Here is a 13,430-nt window from a genome sequence, read left to right on the forward strand (position 1 = left end):
TTCCCAAGACTGAAGTCCTATTCTTCCCTGCCAGACCTTCAACTCAACACAACATCAGCATTAACAATGGATCTGCGGTGATTGTCCCCGCTAAGAGGGCCAGAAACCTGGGGGCCATCATAGATGATCAGCTGCCCTTCACGGAACACATCGCCACAGTCTCTAGGTCGTGCAGATATGCCCTCCACAACATCAGAAAGATCAGACCCTACCTGACAGAGTACACGACCATGAGAAGAAAACCTTCTCACTAAAACAGCTGGTGTCACAGATACAGCATCAAATATAACAGAAGAGATGTTTTAGTGACCATCACACCGCTGAACGAGTCTGACTCAGGACTGTACACATGTGGTTTGGACACAACATTCTTGTTCAAACAGATGATGACACAGCTCAGAGGCAGATACAGCATCAAATATTTAAAAGGAACTCGTACAGGACAATTTATGTTTGTGACCATCACACAGCTGATGAAATCTGACTGTGGACAGTAAAGGTCTGGACAGATCCTACAGGGGGTTTCAGATCATCTCAGTCTACAGCAAAAATAAAGAAACTGGCCTCACTGGTCCAATATTTGGAGAAAAGAATGAACACTCAAGTAATATTTTACAGAAATATCAGGAAGAACATGACCCTGGTGTGTATATAAGACCAGACAGGTTGTTGATGCAAGTTCTATTTATTTGTATAGTAAGATAAGAAATTAGTCCCAGAAGAATACAAAGGAGACAGAATACAGAAATAACAGCAGTAGAAAAATCTATGAATCATTAAATCAGGAATATTTCACTGAGAATCTTCTGTTGATCCAATTACAGTATATAACTAGGAGTCTGTGGATGTTCCAGTTTGAATGGTCTCATATCTGACTGTCAACAATCACGAGGAGGGATTTTCAGGTGTCCACATACTTTTGGCCATATACTGTATCTGGAATTTTAATTGTTTAATTGGTTTCTGATTAGTTCAACATTTCATTAAAAGCTCCCATGTTGTCAGGTCAGTGTGGTTTCAGTAAAACACTGGAGCTGCAAAACAAAAGAGACAATTTACTTTTTAGACAGATTAACAATCATGATGGAACAAAAGGTTTTGTTAGTGCAGAACAGAGTTTTATAAAACAACAGTCAAAGTTCATTTGTTGACTTTGGAAACACTCGTTTGCCAAGTTAACTTTGTCACACAGAATTCTTCCACTGTCACATTAACTTTCACTTATTTCTCTACTAGAAATTCAGAATAAATGTCATTTCACTAAATGAAGTGGATCTACTGAACCTCAGCATCACTGCTGTTTTCTCATATTGCATAGGTGAAAGAGCTGCACTCACAGTGACATGTGTAATACACCTCCAGGTACTTGTAAGTGCCGACACAGGGGTCTCCAAACTCTGAGTTGGTCGCCTGGATAGTACAGCTGCTTTTCCCATTACATCTGTGCAGACAGAGTGATGTAAGTGAATACAAGCTTGAATGTGCACAAAATACTGGAAAGTACATTGTAATATGAGGGAACATTCACTGTTATGGTTTCCATCACGACTATTTAAGAAAAGAAAGGAGAAACTACACCTTTCAGCAACTTTGTTAACACGCCGTGAGCACTGGACATTTTGGACCTGCACGGCTGGACGATCAAAAGAGCAGGTGGTACGGTCGTGGCGTCCATAGTCAGCACTGTAGACGAATAAAACCTGTCCTTCATCTGACAAAAACAGGAGGAAATGGAACATGTTTAGAGACTAATGAAGCGAAAAATATTATGATTCACAAAAACTCTAAAAGAGAGAATTGGATCTTACCACAGCGAAGGTTTAAATAAGAGGTTTCACAAACTACAATGTGTCCTGTTAAAATACAGAAACATCACATTAGATATATGCACTTACACTTAAAATGGTTTAAATTGGTCATCATATCAGTGATGTAGAAACATGAAGGCTAACTGACTTGCTGGGAAGCAGGCGTAGGTGGTGTCAATGTATTTGTAGGTGCCATAGCAGGGATCAGAAGTACGAACAACATTTTCGCTTATTTCACACTCTCTCTTTCCATCACACCTGCAGGGATCAAAAAAGAGCTACATTTTATGTTTCGTCCAACACAAACCTCCCTCCTTATGATTTGTGAAGCATATGTTATTTACTAAGACTCTTGATAAGTCAAAGGGAATGTATGAAATGAACTGGGGGGAGAGGGGACATTGAGTCTTTTTTATAGAAATGCACAGTATTCACAGATGGTACATATCAATAAAACATATTTTAAGTGTCTGATTTTACTCAGAAGTGACTCCACATTCTATACATGTTATAGAAGATAACAGTTGTTTTAATGTTGGTAAGTGTTAACTTGGTTCATCAAGAGCCCAGAAACATTTAAACCATTTGGGGGTGGATGTGCACAAACTTCAGGGTCAGGGTTAACTCCGGGTTCCTCCAAAACCCATGTAGTATCTCTTTGAACTGAAGTCTTTATGTTGCATTAACTGTACTACATTTTTTCAATAAAAGAAGGAAAAAGTACAACATGCATGAGAAGAAGAGTAACTGCTTAGCTGGATTTTTCAAGTTTTTTACTTCATTGTTTGTTTACCTTTCCCTGAGGACATGCTGAAAGGCCTGCTGAGAGCAGTTCGTGTTGAGAAGCTGAGATGCAGGTCTGCCCTGGCTGCAGATTTCACTGTCTACACGTCCATACAGAGCTTCCTCCACACCAATCACACCGCCCTCTGTTACAATTCATGGAAAACAGACAACAACACACTGAAAATATAGTTATAGAGCAGAAACGTTACACAGGAAACCTAAATGATGAGGGTAGCAATGTTTGTTATTTCCCTACATCATTTAAATGGAACAGAGAAGGATAAATGTGACAGACAAACCTGTAGCGTGTCAAGTTAGTGGTAGTGCTATATAAAAATGTGTGTGTGTGTGTGTATATATATATTTATATATATATATATATATATATATATATATATATATATATATTTGACACCATATTGACACCATTGAGCATAGCATTCTCCTTCACAGACTAGAAAATGTAGGAATTAAGGGAACAGCCCTCTCCTGGCTGGTTCAGTTTTAGGCCCACTGCTTTTTTCCCTCTACATGCTTCCTCTGGGCAACATTATCCGTAAACATGGTATTAACTTTCATTGTTATGCTGACGACACACAGTTATATGTTTCATCAAAACCAGATGAGATCAAACTGCTGTTGAACAATGTAATGTAATGTAATGTAAAGTATATACGAGACACTATGCTAATTAACTTCCTTCTGCTAAATCCTGATAAGACAGAAGTACTAGTTATAGGATCATCTGCAGCTAGAAGCAAGATGTTAGATCACGTCGTAACTCTAGATGGCCTTTCTGTTACATCTAGTGCAACAGTAAAAGACCTTGGTGTGATTCTAGATTCCAGTCTTTCATTTGAAGCTCATGTAGATAATATCACCAGGACAGCTTTCTTTCACCTCAGAAATATTGCCAAGATAAGGAATATTTTGTCACTAAATGATGCAGAAAAATTAGTCCATGCTTTCATCACCTCTAGGTTGGACTACTGTAATGCCTTACTGTCTGGCTGCTCAACCAGGTGCATAAACAAGCTTCAGTTCAGAATGCAGCAGCGAGAGTCCTCACTAGAACCAGAAGATACGATCACATCACGCCTATCTTATCTACACTTCATTGGCTCCCAGTGAAATTTCGCATTGATTTTAAAATACTACTTTTGACATTTAAAGCATTAAATAGTCTTGCGCCACAGTATCTAAGGGAATTGCTAGTGTCTTATGATCCACCACGCCTACTTCGCTCAAAGGATGCTGGCTGCCTGTCAGTACCTCGTATCCTAAAAACTACAGCTGGGGGCAGAGCTTTTTCTTACAAAGCCCCAAAGTTATGGAATAGCCTTCCAAATAGCGTTCGAGACTCAGACACAGTCTCAGTGTTTAAGTCTAGACTAAAAACCTATTTATTTAATCAAGCATTTGAGTAAATAGATTTGGGAAGGACTCATGGACGTAGAGCATTATGGTGAACTGGTAAGTTTAGATGCTGTCTTCCCAACTCTCACTGATCACTCGGGTTTGTTGATGGTGAAGTGTTCGGTTGCTCTACATCCCAGGGAGCCCTCATGTCTGTGTTTCCTTCTGGACCCACCCTTTTAGTTAGGCTGTCATAATTAGTCCTGCCGGAGTCCCTGCTGCACTACACTAAATATACATTCACCTCAAACTTATCTGACTGTGAATACAACTAACTGCCATCTCTCCTCTCTCTCTCTTTCTCTCTCCCTCTCTCTTTTCCCTCTTCCTGTCTCTCTGTCAAGCTACACGTCGGTCCACACTTTTCCCTCTGGACCTGTCTGACTCGTCATGATGCCCAACTTCTGGTCGGAGATCTCGTCACTTGGATCCTCTATGTGGTCCCTATGGGATGCGTGTGGTGACTGGAGTTGGTTCCACGCTACCATGAAGATGGCTCTGGCCTTGGCGGACGTCGGAAGCTGTTTCTCAGAGGTCTTGACTCAACACTCGATAGTCCAGCACTGGAACAAGTCTGCCTGCAAATAACTAACTGGACTCCACATTAACTTAAAGACATCTCAAGGTTTCTTCCTGTTGCCTTCTCAGGGAGTTTTTCTTGCCACCGTAGCCCTCGGCTTGCTCATCAGGGACAATCTTATTATTATGATTCTTACACATTCACTGTTCATGTACTGTTCTTTGGTTGTGTAAAGCTGCTTTGCGACAATGTCAATTGTAAAAAGCGCTCTACAAATAAAATTGAATTGAATAATAGGAATAATATGTCTGTGTGTGTGTGTGTGTATCATATTTTTTGTAGTAAGCAGAATTCAGCCTGCACAACCAGTCATACCACAGCTTAAGCGTTGAACGTAGAAGCTATAATCACAGGTGATCACTCTCTCTGTGGACAAGGCGGTTACAGTGGACGGGAAAACCAGTGTAGCTGTAGAGAAGCCTGCAATGAAATTAACATTCACTAAATAAACTGTTGTGAAATAATGATAAAGCAAACATTACCTGCTGGTAATATTGATATTTTTCAGTGACCAGTGACGCTGCAGCAGGTTGGTCGACTGCTCAAAAATGTAAGTTTCTAATAACGTTTAGTCAGAAACTCTCAGGATCAAGTTCAGGAAGAATAAAAACCAACTCTTAGCTACAGGGAATCAACACTATCAACAAACAGGTGTGAAAATAGTTACGCTGTGTCATGAGGCATATCTTCATATACTGTGTATAAATCTATTATTTAGATGCCTGAGACCAAAAAACTAATATTAAAACACAAGGTTAACAGAGAAGCACGTTATTAAAACATATTGTACTGTGTGAGTGGACATTCAGTCATTTACCTGAACTCAGGAGCAAACATGTTGCTGTCAGCACTGAAAGAGGAAAGAAAAGAAACATGTTAATGTTTATTCACTTTTTATTAAGAGTGCTCTGATTTGTGTAAGACTCTTCTGAAGTGTCCGATTTCTGTTCCACATGTAAGAAAAACTCTAAATGTCTAACCCTAACCCTGTGTATCATCAGTTATGTACTTACACAGTGTAGAGATGAGTCTGCAGAAGAACATGGTGTTTGAACCTGGTTCCTGATCTGGTTTTAGATGAACAGCTGAACTGAAGGTGTTTCTGTCACCGGGTATTTATGCTGTGGAGTTTCAACTGTCCAGTGGAGAAGCTGCATTTATTTACTTATACTGACTGAGAAGGAATGAGGAAGTTAAACCACTAATAATAGTTACAGGTGATTTAAATACCAGGAAGCTAATGACACCTAATGACATCTTAGAACAGAGGCATCACTTAAAAAAGTACATTTACTGGACAAGGTGTGTGAGAACAGACAACAGATTATTAAAAGCTGATTTTTACATTTGCATTTTTCATCTGTGACTTTGAAAAAACTAGATTTGATTTGGATGTTTGTGTCTGTTCCATCCATGATACAATGTGTAAATATTAATGTGAGTGTAAAGAAATTCAATATGAAATCCATCTTTCACAAATGTTCCTGGATAATCTCATTGTTTGTACATATCACTAGACACTTGTGCGTGTTAGGGCACGACATGAGGTGAAGCTTTGGGTGTGAACTTAAGGATAAACACAAAACGTGACCACAGACAGTACGTGAGAACTCTCACACACTAACAACTAACATCACGGAGAGAGTAAACACATGGTCATTACTGTGCTGTCAAGATCAGGTTTGACAAAGTAAAACTATTAAATTGTACAAAAGTCTGATGGGAAATGACTTGGTTCAGTGCAGGTTTCTCTAGCTCTCACCTTGATACTTGAAGTGTGCTCAGGACTGAAGCAGCTTCTCTGCAGATGCAAGTAGAAAGTGCAACAATAAAGAAAAAGGAAATGCTTAGATGAAAAGGTAAAAATGCAAACAACAACTAACAGAAATAGTTAAAAGTCTTGTGTTAGGTCACTACTGCAGTGATTAATATGTTTCAGTTGGCAACACAACGAGGTCAGCGGACTACCAGACTGTGTTGAATGACCAGGTTTCGAGAAGTCTTGGAAACTACAGGATGACAATGAAAGAATTCAGGGCTTAGAGTTTTCGGAACAGACATTAATGCAGGTCTGAACAGGAAGGTGCTTTAGATTTTTGACTTCTATAACTTTCACACGGAACCAGAAACAACAAGAACAAAGAGTCCTGCAACAGATTTTACTGAGCACCATGTAAAGGCTGGGTGCAATGCTCAAAGCGAAGGAGAAGAGTGGCCATGAGCACCTAACACATTGGTATTTTACTATAACCAGGAGAGAAGGTGCTGAACATCAGAGAATAGGTTCATTTGGTTTCAGCAGATGATAGATAGAAAAAAATAAGTTTCTGGCAAAGCAAAACAGATCAAAATGGTCCCTTGCAACAGATTGTGAGTCTCAAAATGCAAAATATCAATTTAAATCTACTTATTTCTACTTTAAGTTTTTTTTTTCAGTCCCAAAAAGTACAACAATAAAAAGGTCAAGAGAAAGAACTAGTGAAAAGATAAATACTCTGCCTCGCCAAAGAAAACAAGTCAACACAATGCAGTCAGCTGACGACCTGACCGTCCTGAATGACCAGGTTTTCCCATCAGTGGATTGTTTTTGTCCTCATAGTCATGGACAAACTCCACAATGGCACAATTCACTGAGCATGAGTCATAATTTTCACACATGGACTGGTCCCCACAGAGTCCAGAACCCAACCCCACTGGTCCCATCATGAATCAAAGATCGTAGCAGGAAATAAATGAAGTCTGAAGAGAAAAGTTCTTTAGATTTTTACATGTCAAGACATTTAAAATAGGTATATGTATTTGTGCAGTGCCTCTGAACATTTATCTCATATCCATTATTTATCAATATGTCTGTTGGGGACTTTATTTTAAAAGAAAATGCAAAGGTTTGGCTGAACTCCTGATGTTGCAGCTCCTCTCCTTTACAGTTGTGCATTCAGCTGCCTGGGAAAGCTGTAATTAGTGTGTGTCAATTGTCATCTTAAAAACTGAAGCAGCAGAATGTAAAAATTTATATTTGCATCATTCTTTAAACTTTTGGGCACAGGTCTGTACACACCAGTAAGGAGGAGGAGGAAGCTACAACCGACCGGCCAAACCAGAAAAACGGAGGAAGGAAGAGCAGCAAAGATGAGAAGCAGGTGAAGTAGTTATCAGGGAGGAAGCTGGAGGCATGGAACCAGATTCTACTAGAAAACTTAGTACTTAAAACTAAGTTAGTTACTTTTGCTGTTGTCGACCAACTAAGTCCTGTTGACCCCCCACCCACCCTCTCTCTCCCAGACATCTAGATTTAGCCTCTACAACAGGGGTATTCAAGTCAAGTCAAGTCAAGTCAAGAAGCTTTATTGTCATTCCAACCACATATAGCTGAAGCAGTACATAGTGAAATGAGACAACGTTTCTCCAGAACCATGGTGCTACATAAGACATTAACAAGACAGAACATGGAGCTGAGGACTGCTAAGTTGTCCTAGCCACATAAAGTGCATCCTGTGCAACCTAGTGCAAACAGTGCAAGAACACAAAGAAAAAGTGCAGACAGACGTCTGAAGACGGTGAAAAACAGAAACACAAAACAGCAGCGACCAGTAGCTGAAATGTACAATTTACATCTGAGGTACTATAAAAACGATGGTGGAATTTATGTGCAAGAACAGCAAGTTGAACATGTCAAATCTAGTGAGTGTGTGTGTGTGTGTGCTCAGTTCAGTTTGTGGTGTGTGTTGAGGAGCCTGATGGCTTGAGGGAAGAAGCTGTTCAACAGTCTGGTTGTGAGAGCCCGAATGCTCCGGAACCTCTTCCCTGATGGCAGAAGTGTGAAGATTGGGTGTGATGGGTGGGTGGGGTCGTCCACAATGCATGTAGCTTTGCGGATGCAGCGTGTTGTGTAAATGTCCATGATGGAGGGGAGAGAGACTCCAATGATCTTAATAATAATAATAATAATAATAATAAATTTATTTATAGAGCACTTTTCTAAACATATGTTACAAAGTGCTTCACAAGACAGACAAGAAACACATGTAGCCCAACAAGATCAACTTGAGCAAGCACTAGGCAAACAGTGGAGAGGAAAAACTCCCCCTGGGGGAAGAAACCTCCAGCAGAACCAGGCTCAAGTTAAACGGCCATCTGCCTCGACCAGTTGGGGAGCAGGAAACAGCTATACAAACAAAACAATAATACAAACAACTACCACATCGGTCCTTGGGGAGACCAGTTCCAACGTAAAGACATTGTAATCTAATGGAGAGTCTTCCCAAGGACCGATTTGTTTTAGCTTACAGAAGATCGCAAAAGGCTCGCCGGTAGAGGTATGTTTTAAGGAGAGTTTTAAAAGATGTTACTGAGTCAGCTGATCTTATATGCTCGGGTAAGCTGTTCCAGAGTTTAGGGGCTCTAACTGAAAAGGCTCTGTCACCTCTAGTAGTCATTCTGACATTGGGGACATACAGAAGATTTCTACCAGAGGATCTCAGGCTACGTGCAGGCTCATAAGGCTTTAAAAGCTGGGATAAATAGCTGGGGGAAAGGCCATGCAGAGCTTTAAAAGTTATTAATAAAATCTTAAAATCAATCCTAAAAAATACTGGCAGCCAGTGTAAGGAAGCTAATACAGGAGTGATGTGATCATATTTTCTTTTTCTAGTTAAGAGTCTTGCAGCTGAATTCTGAACAATCTGGAGCCGATTAATAGATTTCTGGCTGAGACAGGTGAACAGACTGTTGCAATAGTCAAGGCGTGAGGAAATAAATGCGTGTAAGATTACTTCAGTGTCATGAAAAGAAAGAATTGAACGTATTTTGGAGATATTTCTAAGATGATAAAAACATGCCTGGACAAGCTTTTTGACATGATGCTCGAAGTTAAGTTTACTATCAAACCAAACACCAAGACTTTTTGCAGTGGGCTTAGAATTAGCTAAGAGAGAATCTGTGCAGGGCAGAATGTGTCTGGCTACACGCTGTGGACTGATGACAACTATTTCTGTTTTGTCAGAATTCAGCTGCAGGAAATTTTGAGCCATCCAGTTTTTTATCTCATTTATACACTCATGTAAGGAACTCAGTCCCCCGTGGTCTGATATCTTAAAGGGACAGTACAGCTGAGTGTCATCAGCATAGCAATGAAAAGAAACACCATGTTTGCGAATAATATGTCCCAAAGGGAGCATATACAAAGAGAACAAGATTGGCCCCAGCACTGAACCTTGTGGGACTCCGTACTTTACAGGAGAAAAAGACGACTTGTAGTTATTAACTGTAACACAAAACGATCTGTTGGACAGGTATGAGGAGAACCAGTCCAGTGCAGTGCCTTCTATTCCAGCCCAGTGCTTTAGCCGGTCTAACAAAATTTTGTGGTCTACTGTATCAAAAGCAGCACTAAGATCGAGGAGGACAAGAATAGAGCACAAACCAGCATCAGAAGCCAACAGAATGTCATTGGTTACCTTCAGTAGGGCGGTCTCTGTGCTGTGGTGTTTGCGAAAAGCAGATTGCAATTCGTCAAAGATGTTATAGTTTTCTGCGGCTAGAAATAAGTGTTTAGACACGTACTTTTCTAAAATCTTTGATATGAAGGGTAGTTTGGAGATTGGTCTGTAGTTTTCGGGGGATGAGGGATCTAGACCAGGTTTTTTCAAAAGAGGTTGCACAGATGCAATTTTAAAATAATCTGGCACAATCCCAGTGGACAGAGAAGTATTGAAAATATTCAGGAGAGAGGGAGCAAGCGAATCAATGATCGAGATTAAGAACTTAGTTGGGATGACATCAACTGGGCTGGAAGATGGTTTCATTTTAGAGACAGTTTGTAGTAGCTCAAATACGGACATGGGAGGAAACTGGCTTAAAGTGCATTCTCTAAAAGGGTGTGCAACTATGACTGGTGAGGAGTTGGGGATGACAGAAGCTCTGATTGATTCTATTTTATCATTAAAATAGGTTAAGAACTTCTCACAATCTGCATCACTTTCAGCTGGGATGCTAGGAGGGGTTGGGTTTACTAACTTGTCAACAGTCTGAAATAAAAATTTAGGATTATGGCAGTGAGCAGTGATCAGGTCTGAGAAGTATTTAGATCTGGCGTTCTTTACCATCGTATTGTAGTGGAGTAATGCTTCTTTCATAGCTTCATAATGCACTTGAAGTCCGGTTTTCTTCCATCTCCGCTCAGCTTTCCTACACTCAGCTTTACAACTACGAATGCTGACATCTATCCAAGGCTGTTTGTTGGTGTCTTTACGAGACACATTTGAAGTTTTTAAGGGAGCAGCAGCCTCTAGCGCAGAGGCACAATTATTGTTGAAAAGGCGGACGATATCATCAACATGTGATGTGCAAGAAATACCCTGCTTCAACACAGAGAAGGTGCTAGTGAATTTAGCTGCTGACTGGCTGTTAAATAGATGGCGTTTAACAGTAGATTTCTGAGGTACAGTGATTGGATGAAGACAAGTATCAAATAGGACACATTTATGATCAGAGATGGAGTCCTTTAACTCAATAGAATTTAGAGTCAAACCTAAAGTGAATATCAAGTCAAGGGTGTGGCCCTGGTTATGGGTCGGACCTTTGACATGTTGAACCAGGTTGAAAGATTCAGTAAGATTGATAAAATCATTTGCTAGAGTATTAGTATTATTGTCAATATGAAGGTTAAAGTCTCCAGCGATAATGACCTTATCATACCTCACAACAATGTCAGCAACAAACTGGGAAAACTCTGACAAAAAGTTACCATTAGCTTTTGGTGGGCGGTAGATGACAGTACAACATACAGGAACAGAGCAGTGGATAAGAAACGACAGAGCTTCAAAGCTGTGAACCTGTTTAAGTGATAGCATTGAGCATTTGAATTGATTTTTAAAGACCACAGCAACACCACCACCCCGACCACTTAATCTAGGGGAGGTGAAATAAATGAAATTAGGGGGACAGAGCTCCTGCAACTGGATAGATTCACCTATCCTCAGCCAGGTTTCATTTAAGAAAAAGAAGTCTAGATTCTGAGAGAGGATAAAGTCGTTTAAGAGAGATGTTTTGTTAGAGAGGGATCTAACATTTAGAAGACCAAGTCTTGTAGTAGGAGAACTAATATTAGTACTGGGGTTGGTCAGAGGCCTAACAAGATTAGAATAGTTTCTTTGTGCTGCTCTGTGACCTGTTTGCTGTCTGCCATTGATGATAACTGGAATAATATTGACACTGATTGGACCTTTGAGGGAGCTGGTGAAATGCCTCACTGATGAGGAGTAACACCTGCTCCCCCCTTGATGATAACCTGTGACAGGTGTGTTGTCCAGAGGTGGTACAGAGTGGACAATACAGCTAGAGGAGAGAGAACTTAGGTTAGTGGGGATCACAGAACAGAGAGGGGAAGTGAGGGGAGCAAATCCCTGAGGTGAAGGTAGGAGATGAGGATCTCCAGGTGGTAAAAGGAGGGACCGTCAGTCATGAGGAGTACACTGAATGGCGTGCTGTATATTAGCAGCGAGCATGCGGTTGCCATGACGGCTGGGATGCAAACCATCATTCCTGAAAAATGAGGGTCTATCCCAGAAGAGGTTAAAGTTGTCAATAAATCCAATATGCTGAGACATGCAGGCAGACTGGAGCCAGGTATGAAGACTAAGGATTCTGCTGAAACGTCCTATACCTCTGCCTAGAGTGGGAATAGGGCCAGAAATAAAGACAGACTTGCCACAGGACTTTAAGAAAAGGGCATTAAAGTCCTTCTTAGTCAGTTCAGAGTGCTGGCGAGTGGTGTCACATGATCCCACGTGAACGATGACCCGGACAATGGAAGACGGAAGAGAGTCTAACAGACTCGGGAGTTTATCCAGAATTACCGGGACTGTGGCACCAGGGAAGCAGTGAGTAGCTGCATTGAAGAACCGGATGTGTCTGGTTATGGAGTCTCCAACAATTAAAGTGGTCGGAGAGAAGAGGGGCTGAGGAGAGCGTTGCGAGCTGAGACCACTGGAGTTGTGTCCATGTTCAGAGCGCACGCCGTGCACCTGAGACGAGCGCCGAGCTGTAGCCGCGGCTACAGACATAGGAGAGGGGGGGCGATGAGGAGCAGCCGGCTCCACCGACTCAGAGCTCGGGAGTCCTCCGGAGCGTCTGAGCCACGGCCTCCTTCAGGATCCTCCGGCGAGCAGACCTTGTCAAAGTCCGTGAGTGTTGCGCCAGCCGAGTGCTGGTGGCGTTCCGGGCCGGGCAGTTGTTACAGTCGGCGGGCGTCGATGCTGGTTGGAGTTCAAGATCCGCGGGGGGCGGGGCCGAAACTCCGTCAGCTGGGTGGTTCGGGGCGTCGGAGGTCAAGGCCGCGTAGCGGTTGGAAATGTTTATCTGGAGACGTGAAGGCTCCTGGTCCCGGTTCCTCTTCTTCCCAAGCGTCACAACTTCGGCCCACGACGGCTGATGGTTCGGAGTCGAGCAGAGGGAAGGTCGCGGACAGCTGGAGGGATCCCACGGAGCCGTATCCTGGAGGGCCGTGGTGAGTGAGAAAATCCGCTTGGACTGCTCCGGGGCCACATCGACGACGCTGGTCAACAAGGACTCCTTCTGTCGAAGTTCATCAGACAGGCGACGGATGTCTTCCTTCAGGTCAGCGATCTTCTTGTAGGCTCTCAGAAGCAGCACGTTGTCCTCTCTGGGCGAAGTTGGTGCTGGAACAGCGGCCGCCATGTTGAGCTCAGACAAGAGAAATGTTTGTTAGTTGTGAAATAACCACGAAAAGGTGTAAAATAACCAGTTTGAAAACACCGTTTAAAGGTAGATCGAGTTTATATGGAGATATGAGAAAGTGAGAAATACAACGAGAGTAGTAC

General features: G+C 41.8%; 1 protein-coding gene across 2 annotated transcripts; it reads right to left on the reverse strand.

Annotated features, from left to right (window-relative positions):
* Window positions 1–680: 680 nt before the first annotated feature.
* On the reverse strand, window positions 681–6,392 carry LOC113167525 (L-rhamnose-binding lectin SML-like). Of its 2 annotated transcripts, XM_026368222.1 has the most exons (10): window positions 6,353–6,392; window positions 5,604–5,725; window positions 5,408–5,440; window positions 4,906–5,010; window positions 2,602–2,737; window positions 1,957–2,066; window positions 1,809–1,853; window positions 1,579–1,711; window positions 1,338–1,441; window positions 681–1,034 (listed from the first exon to the last, which is right to left on the reverse strand). In XM_026368222.1, the coding sequence occupies exons 2-10, from the start codon at window positions 5,632–5,634 to the stop codon at window positions 1,018–1,020; spliced, it is 714 nt and encodes a 237-aa protein (XP_026224007.1). In that variant the 5' UTR covers window positions 5,635–5,725; window positions 6,353–6,392; the 3' UTR covers window positions 681–1,017. The 2 variants fall into 2 exon arrangements, with proteins under 2 accessions (XP_026224007.1, XP_026224008.1); XM_026368223.1 differs by lacking the exon at window positions 6,353–6,392 and having other exon boundaries at window positions 5,604–5,738.
* Between the last annotated feature and the right edge of the window lie 7,038 nt (window positions 6,393–13,430).

Source organism: Anabas testudineus, chromosome 7 (genome assembly GCF_900324465.2).
Source record: "Anabas testudineus chromosome 7, fAnaTes1.2, whole genome shotgun sequence".
In the NCBI taxonomy this organism is placed as follows: domain Eukaryota; kingdom Metazoa; phylum Chordata; class Actinopteri; order Anabantiformes; family Anabantidae; genus Anabas; species Anabas testudineus.